General features: G+C 44.1%; 1 protein-coding gene across 2 annotated transcripts in view; it reads right to left on the reverse strand.

Moving 5' to 3' along the window:
* Window positions 1-17,050: 17,050 nt before the first annotated feature.
* fbxl16 (F-box and leucine-rich repeat protein 16) overlaps window positions 17,051-21,193 on the reverse strand; it is a 173,861-nt gene continuing 169,718 nt past the window's right edge. For both annotated transcript variants that reach the window (XM_078559058.1, XM_078559057.1), the window contains one exon: window positions 17,051-18,538. In XM_078559058.1, coding sequence (XP_078415184.1) covers window positions 18,390-18,538 — 149 coding nt within the window. In that variant the 3' untranslated portion in view covers window positions 17,051-18,389. The remainder of the gene's footprint in view (window positions 18,539-21,193) is intronic.

A 21,193-nucleotide genomic window follows, 5' to 3' on the forward strand; every position in this document is an offset into this window, starting at 1 on the left:
TTTTCCAAAAGGAAAATCAAGTTTAACCAATCTATTGGAGTTTTTTGAAGGAGTAACATGCGCAGTGCATAAAGGGGAGCCTGTAGATGTACTGTACTTGGATTTCCAGAAGGCATTTGATAAGGTGCCACATCAAAGATTATTACGGAAAATAAAAATGCATGGTGTAGTGTGTAACATATTAGCATGGATAGAAGACTGGCTGGCTGGCAGAAAGCAGAGAGTATGCATAAATGGGTCTTTTTCTGACTGGCAGGATGTGGCGAGTGGAGTCCCACAGGGGTCTGTACTGGGGCCTTAACTTTTTATGATTTACATCAATGACTTAGATGAGGGGAGTGAAGACATGGTAGCTAAATTTGCAGATGACACAAAGATAGGTAGGAAAGTATGTTGTGAAGAGGACATGGAGAGGTTGCAGATGGATATCGATAGGTTGAGTGAGTGGGCAAAGATCTGGCAAATGGAGTTTAATGTGGGAAAATGTGAAGTTGTTCACTTTGGCAGGAAGAACAAAAAAGTAGAGTATTAATTAAATGGAGAACGGCTGCATAATTCTGAGGTGCAGAGGGATCTAGGTGTTGGGATCTAGTACATGAGTCACAAAAAGTTAGTATGCAGGTACATCAAGTAATTAAGAAGGCTAATGGAATGCTATCCTTTATTACGAGAGGGATTGAGCACAAAAGCAAGGATGTTATGTTCAGTTATACAGGGCGTTGGTGAGACCACACCTCGAATACTGTGTGCAGTTTTGGTCTTCTTATTTAAGGAAGGATGTAAATGCATTGGAGGTGGTTCAAAGGAGGTTTGCTAGATTGATACCTGAAATGTGTGGGTTGTCTTATGAGGAATGGTTGGACAGACTGGGCTTGTTTCCACTGGAGTTTGGAAGAATGAGGGGTGATTTGATTGAAGTATACAAGATCCTGAACGGCCTTGACAAGGTGGATGTCGAAAGGATGTTCCCTCTTGTGGGCGAGTCCAGAACTAGGGGGCACTGTTTTAAAATTAGGGGTTGCCCTTTTAGGACAGAGATGAGGGGCAGAATTTTCTGCCTGCTGGTCGGTTGGGCCTGACCCAATCTCCGGTGGGTGGGGAGCCGATCCCCACCGGAGAAACGGGCCCCGCCGCCATTTTACGTGGGCGGGCCAATTAAGGCCCACCCAGCATGACATCCGCCGGGAAGCGCTATGCACTTCCAGTGCGGCCGGGGGTGGGGGGGGGATTCCCCAAAAGCAAGAGTGTGCTCTTTCGCGCATGTGCACCAAAGAGCGCACATCTCCCTGAGGCTAAGTGCTGTCTCAGGGAGATCGCTGACACTTTTCAAAATTTTAAAAATAGAAAAAAAAAATCCTTAACATGTTCCCCTCATGTGACAATGTAAGATGAGATGGGACATGTTCATAATTTACATAATAAGTTTATTAAACTTTTTTAAACCCTACATGAAACTTCATCCCGCCGGTGGATGAGGTTTCATGTTTTTTCCATTGCCCGCTGGGGCTCCTGGTCTGCCCACCAACCTTAAGGTTGGACGGGCAGGTCCTTTAATTGTATAATTGACCCTGTCAATGGCCTCAATTGGCCATTGACAGGTCGCCGGGCCCACAGCTGATTTTGCTGCGCCCCCGCCTTCCTGAAAATTTAAATGGGGCGGGATGACATCGGGGGTTCTGCCCGACATCATCCCGCGTCATTTTACGTGTCGGCGAGCGGACCCCACCCCCTGCTCACCAATGGCAAAATTCTGCCCGAGGAGAATTTTTTTCTCTCAGAGGGTTGTGTGCCTTTGGTGGCAGAGGCAGGGTCATTGAATATTTTTAAGGCAGAAGTAGATAGATTCTTGTTAGGTAAGGGAATCAAAGGTTATTGGGGTTAGATGGGAGTGTGGAAATCGAAACACAAGAAGATCAGCCATGATCTGATTGAATGGGGGAGCAGCCTCGAGGGGCTGAATGGTCTACTGCTGTTCCTATTTCTTATGTTCTTATGAACCTGGGTCCCCAGAGCATTACCCTGGGCCTCTGGATTACTAGTCTAGTGACAATACCACTACGCCACCGCCTTGCCCTTTTAAAATGCCATCATGACGTAAAGGGAAATTGAGTGGATCATTACATCGTATATAGAATGTACAGCATGGAAACAGGCCTTTAGGTTCAACATCTACGCTTGTAATAGATCCCTGTATAACTGTTCCCACTCGTGAAAGGATCGAGAGCCGGAGGGCACAGATTTAAAATAATTGACAAAAGAAGCAAAGGCAACATGAAGAAAATCTTTTTTCATACAGCGAGTGGTTGAGGTCTGGAATGCACTGCCTGAAAGTGTGTTAGAAGCAGGTTCAAATGAAGCATTCAAAGGAGAATTAGACTGCTATCTGAAAAGGAAGAATGTGCAGGATAATGGGGAGAAGACGAGCAAATGACATTCGGTTAATTGTTCGTTTGTAAAGCCGGTACAGACACAATGGGCCAAATAGCCTCCTTCTGTGCTGTAACAATTCTATGAAATTCCATTCTATAATAAGTCAACTTTTGTAACTTCAATAAATCCTTCCAAAAATAGGATTAACTTATACGCCAAGTATAAAATGTGAACTGTTGGTGTAGGTGGTGGCCATATTGAAATATGAAAATAAACATGGCAATTCAAATTAAATCAATGTGTAATGTTTTATTTAATGAAATAATTCTACAGGGTTAGTATGAACCCCAATCATAATATTTTAAAAACCATCAAATCCACGCAAAGAGTTCATCGAGTTCATCCTGAATCATTTTGGCTATGGTGTCATCACAAGGATCCCACTCTAGATCAGAAGTGGCATTTCTGGTTTCATAATCATCCCTCCACAACAAATCATCTTCCTCTCCATCCACTGAACTGGATATTCCATGTTTTTGAATGATCCAATGACAGTTTGTATTAATAGCATCCTACAATTTGATGACAAAGTTACACAAAACATCAAGTGGGGCATATTTTCACTCTTTGTGATTTTTGTTTTAGTCAACCATCCAACTATTGCATTCTGGACGAACATGATCCTTGAATGACTCGTTGAGGCACACATCCAAAGGTTGAACTATGACTGTTAGACCCCCCTGGTATAACTACAACTTGGGTATTATTTTTCACAGACGCCTTTTGATCTCATCAGTTATAAAGGATCTGAGCGTGTCCCTCACCAATAAGCTATGTTCTTTTCATATACCACCGGGGTGCCTACTTCACACGTTACCAATCCACAACTTCACTCCAACCTCAACCATCCAACCATTGTCAAGGACGTACACAAAAACTCCTGCAGGGAACTTGATTTTCGTTTTATGTTTGAAGATGACCATAGGGTTTAATTTCATTCCATCAGCCATGCATGCTGGTACCACTTTGAATCTTGTCTTCTCATGTCCTGTGGTTTTCACTATAACTGTCTCCAAACCTTTCCACCCCACAGTTTGGTTCTCGGCATATCAAAATTCATAGGCGTTTCATCGATGTTGCTGATGTGACATAATGGGTACATGCATTTTTGCCGCTGTCTGATGATGGATCACTGGAAACTGGTAATCTTGGCATCGAGACCTTTTGGCACTCTCTGAGCAATCGTGGCCTTCTGCCACAACACTAGACGTTGGCATACCATAAAGCAGCTGCACCAGCTAGCTGTTGTCCTGAAATCTTTGTTGGACTCAGGATTTGATTTGGCCCACTTAAGTGCATATATACAAATCGTATTTCTGGTGACAATGTAACCATTCTGACAATTTTTGAGGACCCATACCAACACATGCTTCTCAAGATCAAACCAGTGGCTGGTGCCTGTTCTCTTGGTGCATTTGGCCTTGGGCATCTTCTTCAGGGCGATATCTTCTTCCATTATCATATCAGTTTTTCACTAATACCGGATTCCCTCACTGCAGCACGGTTATTTGGCGAGTTAGCTTGGAATCGGCTTCATGCTTCATTCTTTTTGCAGGAGGACGCATTTCTGTTCATTGTTGGCCATGCGCAGCCTGCTCTGTTTGGGCATCTCTTAAACTCCCATGCATCTTCTTGGCAACACGGCCCAAATCGCCTGTTCGATTCCATGCGCTGGCTTATAAGGCGGGTACAACCCTAACCATGTATTTTTGAGCTGAAAAATTGAGGCCAATTCTAATGCGAGTATAGCCCTAAACATGTATTTATTAGCTGAAAAAAGGAGGGGAATGGTGGGTCGACTTAGACATCAAGTATGGGTCTAACCATGCGTTTTGGTGCTGAAAAAATTGGGTCATCTTATACGCCACAATCTATGGTATGTTTATGCCTATTCCTACCCTATTTCATCTAGCCCTATCAGCATAAACTTTTATTCAATTCTCCTTTGTGGCTTTATCCAGCTTGCCTTAAACATGTCTATGCTAGTAATCTCAATTACTCAATGTGGTAGCAAGTTCCATTATCTAATCACCCTGGGTAAAGAAATTTCTCCTGAATTCCCTACTGGATTAGCAATGATCTTATGTTTATGGCCCCAAATTTTTCTCTTCCCAACAAGTGGAAACATCTCTGCTTTTATCAAGTCATCGAAAATGTTTATATTCCAATCTGTTTAGTACTGTTTGAAATACTTTACAAGAAATGAACTATTGGTTCCCTTTTCTGCATAGAACTATCTCCACCAAAACAGACATATTGCAGGAAATATGGTTCTGAAATGCAAATACATGATCAGCAAGGTACTGCTGTAATGAATATCACACTGAATTCAAATCAAATGACAATGTAGGCAGATGTTTAACAAATGACATTCACAATTTAACAATGCATTAAACAGAAAAACCTATGTGTGCTGTTGGAATAGTTAATGTTTTGTTATTGTGTTTTCCCCTTTTTTGTGTTAATTCTTTTGGAATTAGGTGACAGATAGCTACCCAGCAATGCAACATCCTGTGTGAAGATGGTTTATCGTTTATTTCCTGTATTTTAATGTATTTATCACTATAAGTAGCCAGTTGAGTTGCAGTATCTCCTCATACTGTGCATTGAAGACAAGTGATTGTTTAAACAAACTAATTAAACACACAATATATGGCTTAACATAATTTGACAGATACAATTTCTGACATGGATGTGTGGGTTGGCTTGTGACACTCCTTAAACAGCATTGGCAAATTTGTTCAATTTGGAAAGTGGTGGGTAGGTGGGCGAATTTTAAACTTGTTGACCTGCCCTGCAGATATGCAACAGACAAAAGAGGAATTTGAATGTGGATTATGTGCTGAAAATGTTTGACAGCATTTGTAACAAGGGACACTGTCACCAGTCTTGTCAGTGCTGAACAGAAAACTCATCCATCAATGTCAGCAATTCATTAGTAACACTCTGGTGTAAACTCCACAGGTTAACAAGTTAGTGAACAATTCACAAATGTCAACAAATATGTCATAGCGCTGAAAAATGTCAAATTCCAGCAAATTAGGCGGTAATGTTGAGTACATATCCTGTTCAAATATTATACATTCTCTGCTGTGAGGAAGCAGCTCTCTGTTTGTACACAGCTTACATTCAAAAGCACAATGCATGTTTAGTTATTTTTAGATGCTAAATCCCTGGGGATGCAAATGTCCTTGTTATAGATTGGTGAAAGATGCTTGGTTTGTTGACCTGCTGATAATGCAGCAGACAAAAGAGAAATTTCAGTGGGGATTCTTATTAGGTTTTAATGAAACAGGCCATTCTCCGGCAATGCAAGCCATGAATATACGATGTAAGAATTGAGGCCTAGAAATTTAATGGCACAGTGTCTGTTTTTCAGGAACAAAGCAGGCATCTAAGCATTGAAGATGTGGCCCATTACCTGCTAGGACTGCCAGGTCCACCATTTTGATAAAGACAGAAGAGGAAGCCTCTAGGGCTCACACATGAAACAGGCATTAGACCCCATGTATGTGTAAATGGGAGCCCAGCTTTGTTTCAAGCCCCTTTTGTAAAATCCCTTTGCCTGAATGCAGCTTGTGCTGGGCTGGCTATGTTCAGGTAATCACGGCCTGACCAATGGTCCTTAAAGAGACTGCATGAGGCCACCATCAAAAAGTAAGGTTAAAAAGAAAACTGGCCTGATTGTGGAGCTGGGAGGAGCAGCAAAAGTCTTCAAATGTGCAGGACCTAGGACAAAGGGATAGGCACCACATGTGCCAGCATGCTGGAGGGCATGATCACATACTGGTTAGACAAGTCGATAGCAGTAGTAAGAACAATGGTGATAAGGATTGCAGTACTGTTGGTGTATTGGGGATAGGGGGGATAGTTCAGATGAAGCACTCGGATAAGCTGCTTCCTATAAGAGCTTTAGCAGCGCTTTGGTAGTTGTGATTGATGTTGGCCCTGCTCTACCTCCTTATGGTGCAGCTCCTCCTCCTCCTCATCTTCCCCTTGTACTTCTTTCTGCCCAGGTGCTGGAAGGGGATGCACCCTTATTATGAAGAGTTCATGCAGGAAACAATCACAAATCTGAGTGTATGGTCAGGAGAGTACTGCAAGTTTCCTCACAATTAATCTATGTGAAAGCAATGCTTCACCTGGTCTGCTTGATGCTATTTCTGGTGGAAGCCAGTTTGTGACCTGAAATTCTGTTGGAATAAATGTAACACAGAGGACTGATGAAGGATGAATGAATCACGATCACTGCCAGGAAATCTGGCACAAACCTGTATTATCCACTGCCCTTGGTCACAAACAAGCAGGACGCAGAGGCAGCAAATTCTCGGCCAGGATGCTGAAGGGGAGCACGCAAGGCAATATGGTTGCAGCCGATGGCTCCTTGGACTTTGGGGAAGCCTGCAATGTAGTTGAAGCCTAGGGAGCCCCCTAGGGCTCTCACATTTGCCTTTGGTCTGTCACTTTGGAAAGTGATGTAGGTGTTCATCCTGGCATAGAGCACCTTGACGACCATCAGCAGAGTGGGAGGCATCATTGATGTCGCCTGCTGAAGCCTGGAAGGAGCCTGTTACATAATGGTTAAGGACCACGCTGACCTTGACCACAACAGATAGTGCTGTTCATACCTTGGTGTGAGGCTGCATGATAGCCTCCTTGGCGAAGCAAAGGCACCTCACACACTACTTCTCAGTGAAGTGCTCCCTGAGCACCTTTTTAAAAAATTCATTCATGGGATGTGGGCATTGCTGGCCAGGCCAGCATTTATTACCCATTCCTAGTTCAGAGGGCATTTAAGAGTCAACATTCCTGTGGGTCTGGAGTCATGATCAGACAAGGACAGCAGACTTCCCTCCCTAAAGGGGCACGAGTGAACCAGATGGGTTTTTACAGCGATCGACAATGGTTTCATAGTCATCATTAGACTTTTAATTGCAGATATTTTATTGAATTCAAATTCCACCATCTGCCATGGCAGGATATGAATCCTGGTCCCCAGAGGATTACTAGTTCAACGACAATACCACTATGCCATTGCCTCCCCCTGCTGTGGCCTTCTCTGAAGATTTGACTTTTGTTTATTTGCAATGTATCCACTTATCCTGTTGTCCCAGTTCAATTTTAATTAAGTTCATATTTTCTATAGACTTAATTTTCCCATTGTTCAGAAGTGTAATTAAATAATGAGAACACCTGCAAAGTGTTATACATAGAACAGTGGAGTTGGGAGTATGGTATGTACAGGGGTACATTTTCATTTTCCACACTCCAAACTGGGGGCATAATTATGGATATTTCCAACTCCCGCCCCCCCCCCATCATCGCTGCACACTGTACAAAATGGTAGTTAACAATTGAGGGCTTAAGGAGGAGTTTCAGTCCCACAACATCAAACGTCTGTCGGTCATTGGCCCAATCAGAGCTGGAGGGTGGGATGTCCAACGTTCACAATAGTTGACCATGACCCGGAAGGGGGTCACGGCCACTCATTTAAAGGGCCATCTGGCACAAGGCAGTGTCAAATGACCCTGCGAATGTGTGAACCTGAAAGGCTAAGCAATATTTTTTCAGACAGGGTATCAGGCGTTGTTAAAGGTGATTGTGATTCTTATGTAAAGTTTCATAAATTCTGCAGAGGCTTTGAGTTGTTTTTGCCAGTGAACACAGATGGCATAAAATTTGATCATGAACATGATGTCAAGATCTTAACAGAAAGGAGCTGTTTAGTTATAGCATGTTTTCCTCCATAGATGGCCGAGACAATTAAGCGAGGGGAGAGGCAGGGAAGAAGGGAAAGAACAGCCCCGTGTTTTGATGAGGAATCCCTCCGCGCCCTCCTCCAGGCTGTGTCCACCAGGCGTGAGGTCTTTATGCCAGCAGATGGGAAGTGGAGACCTCGCTCTGCAACCCATTCAGCTTGGGAGGAGGTGGCCGTGGATGGCAGCATCGTGGGTGTCATGCCGCGAAAGTCAGCAATGTGGGTGTCATGCCTCAAACCTGGAGACAATGCAGAAAGAGGCTGAATGATCTTGCTGATCTTGAGACTGGCAAGTCCTCACTATGTGTATTATTGTGCCAGGAGAGCATGGGGAAGGCTCGAAAATGCTGGGACCTTCTGAGGATGACTGAGATCCAAGGCAGCATTAGCAGCATTGTCACTCTTCGTGGCCTGATGCCTCCGTGGTGGTGTCGTTGTGGTTCCGGTGTCAAGGCTGGGGGCCGGGCGGTGCGCGGGGTTGGGGAGCTGGAAGACCTTAGACATGAGGAAGATGCACAGAGTCTTGGCTGCCAAGCATTGTGCAGATCATGCATTCCTCTCTTACTTTGAAGACGGGATAACATTAAGTTAACATTGAGTGATAATCATTGCACTGTTACACCCACAATTCAAGAGAAAGAAACAGGACTGGAAATGGAGTGCCCAATCTGGCAATCCTTACCCCACTGGAGGATGAGCTTCTTTTGCTGTCCTCAGTGGAATGGATCCAATCCATCAGCAGAGGCAAGATTGGAGGAAGGCTGTTCAGATAATAAGAGCTGAAACCAGATCTGGGACACAGAGTGGGAGAGGGAAAGGGGGAGGGGACTGATGCCTGGCATGGGGAAATTGATGGGATTGAAGGCCGATAAATCCCCGGGGCCTGATAATCAACATCCCAGAGTACTTAAGGAAGTGGCCCTTGAAATAGTGGATGCATTGATGGTCATCTTCCGAGATTCTATAGACTCTGGAACAGTTCCTACAGATTGGAGGGTAGCTAATGTAACCCCACTATTTATAAAGGGAGGTAGAGAGAAAACAGGGAATTATAGATCAGTCAGCCTGACGTCGCTAGTGGGGAAAATTCTAGAGTCCATTATAAGAGATTTAATAGCTGAGCACGTGGAAAACAGTAGCAGAATTGGACAGAGTCAGCATGGATTTACGAAAGGGAAATCATGCTTGACAAATCTACTGGAATTTTTCGCGGATGTAACTAGTAGAGTTGATGAGGGGGAGCCAGTGGATGTGATTTATTTGGACTTTCAGAAGGCTTTCGACAAAGTCCCACATAAGAGATTGGTGTGTAAAATTAAAGCGCATGGGATTGGGGGTAGTGTACTGAGATGGATAGAAAACTGGTTGGCAGACAGGAAACAAAGAGTAGGAATAAATGGGTCTTTTTCCGAATAGCAGGCAGTGATTAGTGGGGTACCGCAGGGATCGGTGCTGGGACCCCGGTTATTCACAATATATATTAATAATTTAGATGAGGGAATTAAATGTAATATCTCCAAATTTGCAGATGACACAAAGCTGGGTGGGAAGATGAGCTGTGAGGAGGATGCAGTGATGCTTCAGTATGATTTGGACAAGCTGAGTGAGTGGGCAAATGCATGGCAGATGCAGTATAATGTGGATAAATGTGAGGTTATCCATTTTGGTAGCAAAAACAGGAAAGCAGATTATTATCTGAATGGTTATAAATTGAGAGGGGAATATGCAACGAGACCTGGGTGTCCTTGTACACCAGTCGCTGAAGGTAAGCATGCAGGTGCAGCAGGCGGTAAAGAAGGCAAATAATATGTTGGCCTTCATAGCTGGAGGATTCGAGTACAGGAACAGGGATGTCTTGATGCAATTGTACAGGGCCTTGGTGAGACCACACCTGGAATATTGTGTGCAGTTTTGGTCTCCTTATCTGAGGAAGGATGTACTTGCTGTAGAGGGAGTGCAGCGAAGGTTTACCCGACTGATTCCTAGGATGGCGGGACTGACATATGAGGAGAGATTGAGTCGATTAGGATTATATTTGCTGGAGTTCAGAAGAATGAGGGGGGATCTCATAAAAACCTATAAAATTCTAACAGGACTAGACAGGATAGATGCAGGAAGGATGTTCCCGATGGTGGGGGAGTCCAGAACCAGGGGTCACAGTCTGAGGATATGGGGTAGACCATTTAGGACTGAGATGAGGAGAAATTTCTTCACCCAGAGAGTGGTGAGCCTGTGGAATTCGTTTCCACAGAAAGTAGTTGAGACCAAAACATTGTATGCTTTCAAGAAGGAATTAGATATAGTTCTTGGGGTGAAAGGGATCAAAGGGTATGGGGAGAAAGCGGGAGCAGGCTATTGAGTTGGATGATCAGCTATGATCATAATGAATGGCGGAGCAGGCTCGAAGGGCCGAATGGCCTACTCCTGCTCCTAGTTTCTATGTTTCTATGCTTACATGAATAATGTGTGTGGTTTATGCATCTAAAGGCAGGGAGGCTTACTAGTGGAAACATTGTGAGTTTGCTATATTTGCCATATCTCATAATACACACGCTGCTAATGACATTGAACGTTGTGACCTTGTACACCCATTGAAGGCTCTCAAATGCCAAGTAAGGCCCTTGTTCCTGTGTCTCCTGTGCAGTTGAAACCTCTTCTGCTGAACCCGCCAGACCTGTGGGATGAACAATTGCTTGCGAGGAGGCAGGAGAGCCCTCGGAGGGTGCAGCGTCACATCCTCTCCCTGCACCAAGCACCAGCGCAAATACTGACACATCGGCTGGGATTAACGCATTGAGACAAGGGCAGGCACAATCTGGTGAAGGCACTTCACAATAGCATATGCAGCTGCCAGACAGTGTGGCAGGGCAGGCCGCAGGCAGTCGGAGGAGTGTTCAAGATGAACCAGAAACTGATTCTGAGTCGGATAATGAGCCTCTGGAGTTGTCCAGATGTGAGGTGGCAGATGCTGGATGTCCAGCACGAAGTGCGTGGAGATTTGGCGGGTATACCAGAGGCATTGCATGTCTGGGCCAGGCTGTGGAAGTGTCCATCCAGGCCACGCGCACTGCGATCACCCACTGTTCGGAGGCTGGCGACTGTCCTGGAAGGGCAAACCAACCATATTGCAGATGCGCGCCATCGCCCAGCTCAGGGGCCCAGAGCCATGGCGACAGGGAGTTTGGGAGCCTGGACACTGATGCAGCTCCTGGGACCTCGCAGGAAGGCAGGGAGTACCATTCGGTCATTGTGGCAGAGGATGAGCTGCTGGTGCTGCCATCTGGAAGCACCTCTCAGGCCACTTTTGATGGGGGAAGCCTCTCCTCTGCTCCTCCGCCATTGGCATAGTCCTCCTTGATTGCCACGGCGACAGAAGCTACTCCTGTGACTCAGCAGGAGTCTTCTATAGTGGCGTGGCCCTCAAGGCCTCAGCCGCACAGAGGACGCCCACCAATGTCATCCAGGGCGAGGGGAGTAGCAGATCAGAAGCCACTCTCCAGCGCAGCAGCAAACAAAGGGGGAGCACAAGGAAACAATTTAAGAAAACTCCACAACAGTCACCAAGTGGGTCACATGGGTGTGTATTGTATATGTGATAATTAGATGTGCCAGAGCCAAGATGCCAATAAACCTTATATTTACTACCCCTCATGCAGAGATTCATTGAATGTATTAGTGCAGTTGAGTTTTTATTGGGAAAATATAGTTGACTTGTCAGTGTTGGACGCAGGTCAAGATGCCTCAAATCCTAAGCACTCGAAATGGTGAGTGTGGTGACAGGATGTTCTCCATGATCTCACATTCCACATGGAATGACGTTGAGACACATGCAATACACGCATCTCTGAGGCCAAGAATACCTGACTTATTGGAACCACTGTCTTATCAAAGCATCCTTTGTATCACGGCCATCCATGTGCTCATGAGCAGGCCCTTGCACCTCTAAGTCAGGATGTTCCCTCACCTCCTCTTCACCCACATCATTAGAAGAATGACTGCTATCTGATGTCTCCTTTTCCTCAAGGGCATCCCCTTCTCTGAATGGTGAGGTTATGGAGAGCACAGCACACAACACCCATGAGTGACACCTGTGATGAAGCATACTGCAATGCTCCTCCAGGCATCTTATCCTCATCTTCAGTAGCCCAATGTCTGCTCTACAATGGCCCTGGTGCTTCCGTGGCTGTCATTGTAGCTCCTCTCCCCGTCCATTCTTGGGGCACTTACTGGAGTCATGAGCCATCTTTTCAAAAGATAACCTTTGTCACCTAGAAGCCAACCATCCAGGGCATCAGGTCCGTTGAACATGTCTAGCACCTGGAAGTTCCGCAGAATGTATGAGTTGTGCTGCTGCCCGGGTACCTTGCACATACCTGCATAATCCATCAATTATGATCACAGACCAACTGGACATTCAAGGAGTGATAGCCTTTCCTGTTAATAAATGTACACATCTGGCCAGCTGAATTCTTTATGGCGACGTGAGAACAGTCAATCACTCTCTGGAGCCTGGAGAAACCTGCAATCGCTGCAAAGCCTCTGGCTCTTTCCACATGACTCTGGTGGTCCACTAAGAATGCAGTGTAATGACCTGCCCTTCTGAACATTGTATCTGTAATGCAGTGGTGTGCAGCAAGCTGCCTAATACCTAATGTCTCCACATGCAGCCTGAAAGGATCCAGTGGCAAAGAAATTCAGTGCAACAATCATCTTTACAGCCACTGGCATTGTGACCACCAATGCAGTTGGAAGAGATCTCCCCTGCCAGCATGTCACAAAGAGAGGTCACTGTGGCTCTGGAAAGCCTGAGTCTCCGCCAGCACTGTGTCTTTGACATCTAAAGGTAACTCATTCTCTGCCTATATGCTCGATTGGCGTAAGTCCTTCTGCACCTTCATTGATGCATCATAATGCCTGCATCTTCATCACCTTCCTGTTCCGGTGCAGGCCTGCCACCCTCACGCACTACCAGTGCATCCTGAACCTCTCCATCTGCCTTTCTTCCACTGCCCCTCAATCATCTCCTCCTCCTCCTCTCCCCCTCAGTGGAGGATGTGTCTCCCATAGAGACAACTATTCCCATTTTTTTCCCTACCAAAAAGGCTGAAGTGCAGTTGAGGATCTAAATTCACCTCTCAACAGAAAAAAAACGCCTCAAAAGAGCAAATGTATCCCCCTGGAAACACAGCTTTCAATATGAAGTACTGCCAGCAGTCACAGCACTCTGAACTGCTGAGTTCAAACTAAGGATACAGCTGGTGACTTTAAACCCGTCCTTACAAGCTTTCAGTTAAAAAAAGCACAATCTCCACCTGGCGTGAATCACACTTTCCAAGTGTTTTATTGCTCCCATCACGTATTATTTCAATCAATTGGGACATTAACAAGCAAAATATCCAATTTAATTAAATTTGTATAAAATGGGCAGGCTCCTGATTTCTAGGCCCACCTACCTGCCATATTATCCTGATCGGGCTTGGTGACGTCGGGAATGTGACCCGGTATCATTCCAGATGATAATACGTCAGCGTGGGCGTGGGCCAAACTTGTTTTTGGTACGTATTATTCTGCCCTGTGAACTTATCTCAAATTTTGTTATAGTTTAGAATATGAGTACCGTCCATTAAATCAGAGAACCTCATTAACTCTGTCTACACTGCGTTTTTCTGGTTGGGTCATGCAATCACTATCTGTTAAATTAAACTAATTCAATTGTTCAATTTTTTTCTCTGTGTAGCACCAGCTACCACACAATCAACCAATTGCGTTGCTTGTTTTTCCTCAAACTAGCTGTCCTCTGACCTTGATAAATATACAGTTAATAAATGACATATAGGGAAAAAAAATGAAAACAATATCAAGCTTACCCATTAAGTCAGCCATTTTCTTTCAAGAAGATTACTTCACACAGTGGACTCTTGCCTACTTGTGTCACTCTGTGCATACCACACATGTGAATTAGAAAATGCTCCTGTGCTCCCAGAATTCAGCTTTTGGATAGTCACTTTTCATTGAGTCTTCTACAGTATTGGACAGGGAGCGCAGGGCTAACAAATAGGAAGTTGTGGCCTTCTCTGTGGCTATAATTTTTTATGACAGTTATAAAATGGTGGTTTAAAATCCTGATTTTTAAAACAGGAATATTTTCTCCCACATACCTTGTAAATCAGATCTAGGAAAGAGCTTTCTCAACAGCTGCCATCGCAGCGCTCTGTGGTTCCAGCGCCATTAAACAGTAAGTCACTGTTTTCTGTCCCCTGCTCCTTGTCTCCTTCCATTGTGTTCCATTCTCAACTCCCCACCATCACTACTGTGTTGCAATTTCCATTTCCCCATCCCGCCCAGCTTAGAATGGAACCACATTAAGCATCAGAGACATGGTCTAACTCAGACCATTCATGAACAATTAAACTATATAAAATAAAACCGTACCATTCACCATTTTCAGTTCATATTCCCTAATAGGGGTGTTATTAACGTACAGATTGAATTACGTGACTTGACAAGACCGTGAAATAGGGATTTATTTCTGAATGATACAGGGGAACGTCATAGCTTGCATACATTATACAGATAATTAGATACTGGGAGTGTGTTTGAAGGCTGAATTATACTTGAAGGGTTTAAATGATGCCAGAAATTGTGGAAGAAAATTGTAGATCTATGAATGCCACCAAACCCTAGGAATGTGTTACAGCCTTTAAAACACTTTCAACTACTTTTGTTATTTATATCATTTACAGGCTTCAAACTTCATCCATTTGAGCTTGGTACCAGAGTTCACATCTTCTGTCACCTGCCACTGTGTTTTACTTTGTGACTTTGCATCATATGAAAGGAAAAGGGGAGGTTTACATGATCATGAGGAAATGTTTTGGAACAGAGGGTTTTGTTGAAGAAAAGCAATCCTGTATATTATTATAAATTATTATTATAATGCTCTACATTGTAATAAGTCAGAGTTTCATTAAATCTTCTCCAAGGTATCTCAAACATCGTGCAGAATCACTGGGGTTTCTTCAGAGGGTAAAAGCAAAGCACATTTATCTTCCTTGCTGTCATCAAAAGGTAAGCCTTCCTGTTTATAAGTTACCTCCTCATTTAAGTTCAGACATATTGCTAAGAGAAACACAATAAAGACATATAAAAATAAGGATTAACTAAAGGACATTCAGCCCATCAGGTTTTTATTTATTCTTTCACGGGATGTCCTCAAAACTGGCTGGGTCAGTATTTATTGCCCACCCCTAGTTGCCCTTGAGAAAGTGGCGGTGAGCTGCCTTCTTAAACCACTGCAGTCCATGTGGTGTAGGTACACCCACAGCGGTGTTTGGGGCGGGGGGGGCGAGTTCCAGGATTTTGACCCAGCAACAGTGAAGCAATGACAATATAGTTCTAAGTCAATGCCTTGAAGGGGAACTTGCAGGTTGTGGTGTCCCCATGCATCTGCTGCCCATGTCCTTCTAGGTGGTAGAAGTCGCGGGTTTGGAAGGTGCTGTCGAAGGAGCTTCGGTGTGTTGATGCACTGCATCTTGTCGATGGTACACAAGAGGTTTGCTCCTTCCTGGTATAGACATTACTTCCTGGACTATCATATCCACTAGCCCCATTACCATTGCATTTTACACCTTAGCCAAAATCATTTTGGGGCATGCAATCCTCAAGCTGCTCAAACAAATCCTTGCTCAGGTTTTTTTTTTTGATCAGCTTAATGCTTGCTTCATTATTGGGCAGTTTAATTCAGTTTCCAGCAACTTTTAAGAGAATTACTTCATAAAATCATTGTCAGTTTTTTCTTACAAATCTTCCGGTCATGCCTTCTTGCCCTACTCCCTGCATCAACTATGAAAAATTTACAAACACCAGATTTATCAATTTATCATATTTCTGTGCAATTTTCTTACATCCTAGTGCCTCCTCTATTTAAGCTGAAAAGCACAAAGTTAGTTTTTCCCTGCGTTGTTTTGGGCTGATTGGATGCTCTTTACTGTCCCTGATCCTTTTTCTACATTAGCTCTGCCCTGAAAGAGGTAACCGTCCTACCTTCTTGTACCCTGCAGGACTCTCATTTGGATCAATTTTAACATTGGGAAAACTCAGTTGCCCTTCTTCAAATAGTGCTATGGGTTCTTTGATAGCCAGCTGAGAGGGCAGACAGGATCAGAGCACTCGCTCAGTATCACATTGAAGAATTAGCCTCGATTATGGGCTCAGGTCTGTGGAGTGATGTTTGAACCCAAACCCTATGATTGAGCCAAACATGAAACAGACTAAGAGTATGACTGGAACATTATGAAAAGAGAAGGGAAACTTTCTTCCTTAATTTTTCTGGGGACAAAAAGCTCTATGATATTCAAATATACTTCTGTTTATAGCAACATTTTTACCTCACCGACATAGTTCCTCTGCCTGCCTGTCAGGTCTCTGCAATGCAAATTGATGACAATCAAAATGGCTCATCTTGTTGAAAATCAATAGGCTCATCTTGACTGATCCTATCTGCCAAGCTCTCCAATCAATATATAAATGTGAAAAGTCCAAATGAAGCCTTAAAATACTACTGTTCTTTTATAATGGCCTCAATGTAAGAATTAAAATAAATTCAAGAAAAGGTTAACGTGACATCTGTAGCTGAACATAGAAAGGATAATTATTTGCTCAAGCTAGGCAGAATGGGCCATTTGGCCAATACCAGCTTTGGATCTATGAACAACACTGAAGTGACACTAATTTAGCATGTATTTGGGTTTTGGCAAGCAAGCATTGGGGTTTAGACTGGCAGTGAACCAGCATTTCACTTGGAATGGCCTTTAACATATTCATTTTGCAAGCACTTTCAATAAGATTGGCAAGGCCTAGGTGTTTTGTTTGGAATATTTATTTTAAGAATATTTGTACTGACAGTGGACTGACTTTCCGAAAGGATACTGCAGCATGGAAGCATCACACTGTACACAACAAAGGCATCACAATCCAGCTGAAAGCTATGTTAGAAATAATATTTCTGCTTCTGCTTTGAATTTCTTTGTAAAATTTCATTGTATTGTGGGAGGGAGGAAGAGGGGAGTAGAGGAGCTTGGTGTTTTTACAGATGACATATGGAGTGCACGCCTTCCTTTTCACCTTCTTTGTCTCATCTCTGCTTGTACCTTTTCATTTAAAGCGATGCATTATATAAATCACAGGCGAGCCAGTGGGCGACAGCACAGGAAAACACTTAGCAAATATAAGCTATAACTTTTTTTTTTAAAGAGTATCCAAACAGACAGAAAAATATATACAATAAGAAAGTCCAGAAGGCATCCTGCTGTCACAGGAGGCACAGAATCAGAGTGGGCTTCTTTTGGTCTCTATGAAAACAAACTCTTGCAGATATCAAAACAGTCCAACTCAGCCCATCTCTGAAGTCTTCAGGAATGAAATGGACCATCGCTGATGCTGACTTTTCCCCACATGTCCTTCAACCTGCACCGAAAAAAAGTCACGCGTTGCACCCGATCATCTAAATCCTAACACAGTTCCCCCACTTTGTTCCTCTTACAGATTCCAGCAGTGAACCAGCCAGCATTAGAAACTGAAAAGGAAAATACCAAGTTAAAAGAGAAATATCTGCCAGTATGTGGGCTGGTGGCGACAGGTCTCCATTGTTAGTCAGATAGGGCCAATAGAATCAATTGACAATGGCTTCCGGAAGAGATGTTTAACATCCATCCCTGGTACAAGGAATGATCACCACAACTCGTTTCTAATAAGAGAAATACAGCCTTACATCCGCAGAGGGAAACATTTCAGCAAACGGAATTCTACATAGACGTTAAGACACATTACAGAGATCCGGCACTGAAACACAAGAGTTACGGCAGCAGCATGTGACAGCAGCTACCCGCAAACGCTGCACATGCTCAGAACAAGCCTGGTCACAACCACTCCACATTTAGTTAAAAAGAGCAGTGTGATGAGCAGGAATGATTGTGGAATTCACACATCCAGACAGAGAATGGGATGACTCTGGTGCACACCAAAGCAAAAAGAATCTCAGTTCGTTAATATTCACAGTTTCTCCCTCATTCCTGACACTGTATAACATTTTCCTATCGCTGAGCCGATGCAGATTCGTCTCCAAGCTTTACTCTGAATGGTAATCAGTGCTGGGTTTGGCTGGAGGTGGTAATTCTGTGTAAGCAGCCAATCCCCGCTGTCTTTACTCAATCACCATACAGCGGGGCAGGTGCTGGGAGTAATATTTGAAGAGCTCAGGTGTAGCACCGGGGCAGTTGGTGAGTTCCAGCTCCTCCAAGTCTTGCAACTGAATCAAGCCTGAGAGGCCAGCGGTAGTCAGTAATGGGCACCCTAGGAGACAAAAGAGCATTGTTATCACCCCACTTTTGAAAAAAAGCAAATACGCCACTTACATGGGAAATATTTGTTAGGATTGGGGCTGAAGATGAAACTGTTAATCCCAAAAATGAGGACAACGTAATCCACTCACAATCCCTTTCTTGTGAGTTATGTAGGCTAGCTATAAATGGCCTCATTAGGTAACCTATTAATATAAATTAATTATTCATTTTTTTTCTATTTTTCTCTTTTGTGGTCACCCTTTCAGAAGCCAGTGGAATATAACATCATGGTTGCTTGTGGTCCACCTGATACTCCTGTTAATTGGCCATTCTTTATGCTTGACCCTAGAGAATAAGGCCTAGAAAATCTGTAGGCATTGTGTGCATAAGATTGACTCCCAATCGTACAACATGGCGGTTGACAGGCACATGTACATACTACGTCATAAATGCACTGTCCGCTATATAGATGAAAAGATTGTGCGTACCATCCAGGGCCCACATCTGAAACAGGTGTTAGACCCTTTGCTAATGCAAATCGGGTACGTAACACCTGTCTCAAGCCCCCTTTATAAAGTGTGTCAGTCGCTGATTTGATGCTACAGTCAGTATTCCCAACAAGCTAGCAGTCATTAAAGGAACCAGTGAAACTTAAAGGTAAGTTTTAATTTTCCACACTTGCATATTTTGGATACAGGGGGTGCATGTGTGCTCCTCGAGTACCACATTAACTTTCTTGGTTGCAGCCACACACCACTTGCCTTCTCCCGATTGCTGCCCCCACCTCGTCCCAGACTTGACTTCCTGCCTAGGAAAACATTCAAACGAGCCGATCTTCGTTCTTCTAGGGACCCACTAGCCGTCTCTGTGGCAACAATTGATGACTGCAGTTTGCTAATGGCAAACAAATGCGGACAGTGAATGATTCCATGCAGTCCTGCCACCAGCCTCATTAGGTACATACAGCAGTGGCTGACCCGGAACATGCCATGATTCAGCAACTGTTCCTTACGTGTGCCGTGCACTTCAACAGGTGCAAGCCCTCCTAACTCACTATCTCTGCCTCTCCTCCCTCCTACCCCTCAGGGGTACCAATCTCTGTGCTGGTGCCTGGGAAGGATGTAGCACGTGACAGTAATTCCTCAAGAGAGATGTTGTCCTCTGAGGTCTCCTCTTCAGCAGGTGGCTGATCAGGTTCCTTCTGATCTCTTTCTCGAGGAAAGAAGAGAAGGATAGAGTTAGGATGGTATTGAGAGTTTGGATATTCACAGATGCAAAGCTTGACCATGCTGGTTCACCTTTTACAGTTGTCTGAAAGTGCAGTTGCTTGTGGTTCTTGATGAGGCTCAAGCGTTAAGCAAACACTCTGTTCGGAGGAGTGTTGCCAGCCTTGCCATCTCCAAACCTGTGCCCCAGATTTTTATTGCCTTCTGCTCCATATGGGTGAGGGCCACAATAACAAGTGTTCCTCCACTGCTCTTATCTCTTTGCCCTCTGTTGTGCACTGTCCGCTCCTGCAGTAGCTGGAAGGCAAGTGCATGTTTGAGGCTTCTCCTAGTAGTGCATAAGCTGGGAGGAAGACTAAGATTGCTGGTAGGAGAATGGGAACATTTGGAATGGGAAGTAAGTGGGTTGAATACGAACTGACAAAGGACTCATGAGAGGAGTTGCACGTTGTGCAATTGATGTCAGGTGATTGGAAGCAGTGGAGACAACAGTGATCACATTTACTGGGAAAGGTGAGTTTATGTTAGGTGAGAGTGAAAGGAAGTGCCTTGTGGTTACTTTTGAGGGATGCGTTGCAGGAGTGGTCACTGCTCTGAATGCTGGAGGAGAGTTACTGTGAGTAACTGCACGAAACATGAATAAGAGTGGCTGTACTGACCCTTAATTAGCACATTCCTTTAGATAATATCACCACCTTCAACACCTCTTTGTCCTTTTGACTGTGACATCTTTTGGTTATCTTCACCTATCACTGGCCCTCTATCCAGCTCTCTTGTCCCACCCCCCCTTAAACCAGCTTATATTTCACCTCTCTTCTATTTTTACTTAGTTCTGTTGAAGGGTCATTTGGACTCGAAACGTTAACTGTGTTCCTCTCCGCAGATGCTGCCAGACCTGCTGAGTTTTTCCGAGGTATTTTTGTTTTTGTTTTGGATTTCCAGCATCCGCAGTTTTTTGCTTTTATATTATGGCTGTACTGACCTTTGCTGTACTTGTGAGATCATTAAATATCTTGTAGAAGGGTATCAATGTCCAGCGGTGACATCCTTGTGATCTGTGACTTCCAGTTGAGCTTTATTCACTAAATTGTTAGACACTTTCTTCCCATGTTGTGAGACCCTTCTGGTCCTCACCTCAGATAATAACATCTTTAGGGAAGCGCCTGAAAACCTGAGAGCTACCTTTTCCCTCCTTGCCTGTTATTTGAAAGCTCCAACAAATTCACAATTCAAAGCTGTCAAAGACTTGAAAGTAAATGAATACAACCTCCGTATACAATGATCCCACCTCCTGGGAAAGTCATCCTCATAACTATCATACTGCTGCAGTATGATGTGCCTTTCTAAGTTGTCGTTATGCTGTAGACGCAGAGTGAGGTGTGCTCTGCAGTACGTGCTAAACATGACCTGGTGTTTTATTGTCTCACACTGTCATCCCT

This window comes from Cetorhinus maximus, chromosome 15, assembly GCF_964194155.1.
Source record: "Cetorhinus maximus chromosome 15, sCetMax3.hap1.1, whole genome shotgun sequence".
In the NCBI taxonomy this organism is placed as follows: Eukaryota; Metazoa; Chordata; class Chondrichthyes; order Lamniformes; family Cetorhinidae; genus Cetorhinus; species Cetorhinus maximus.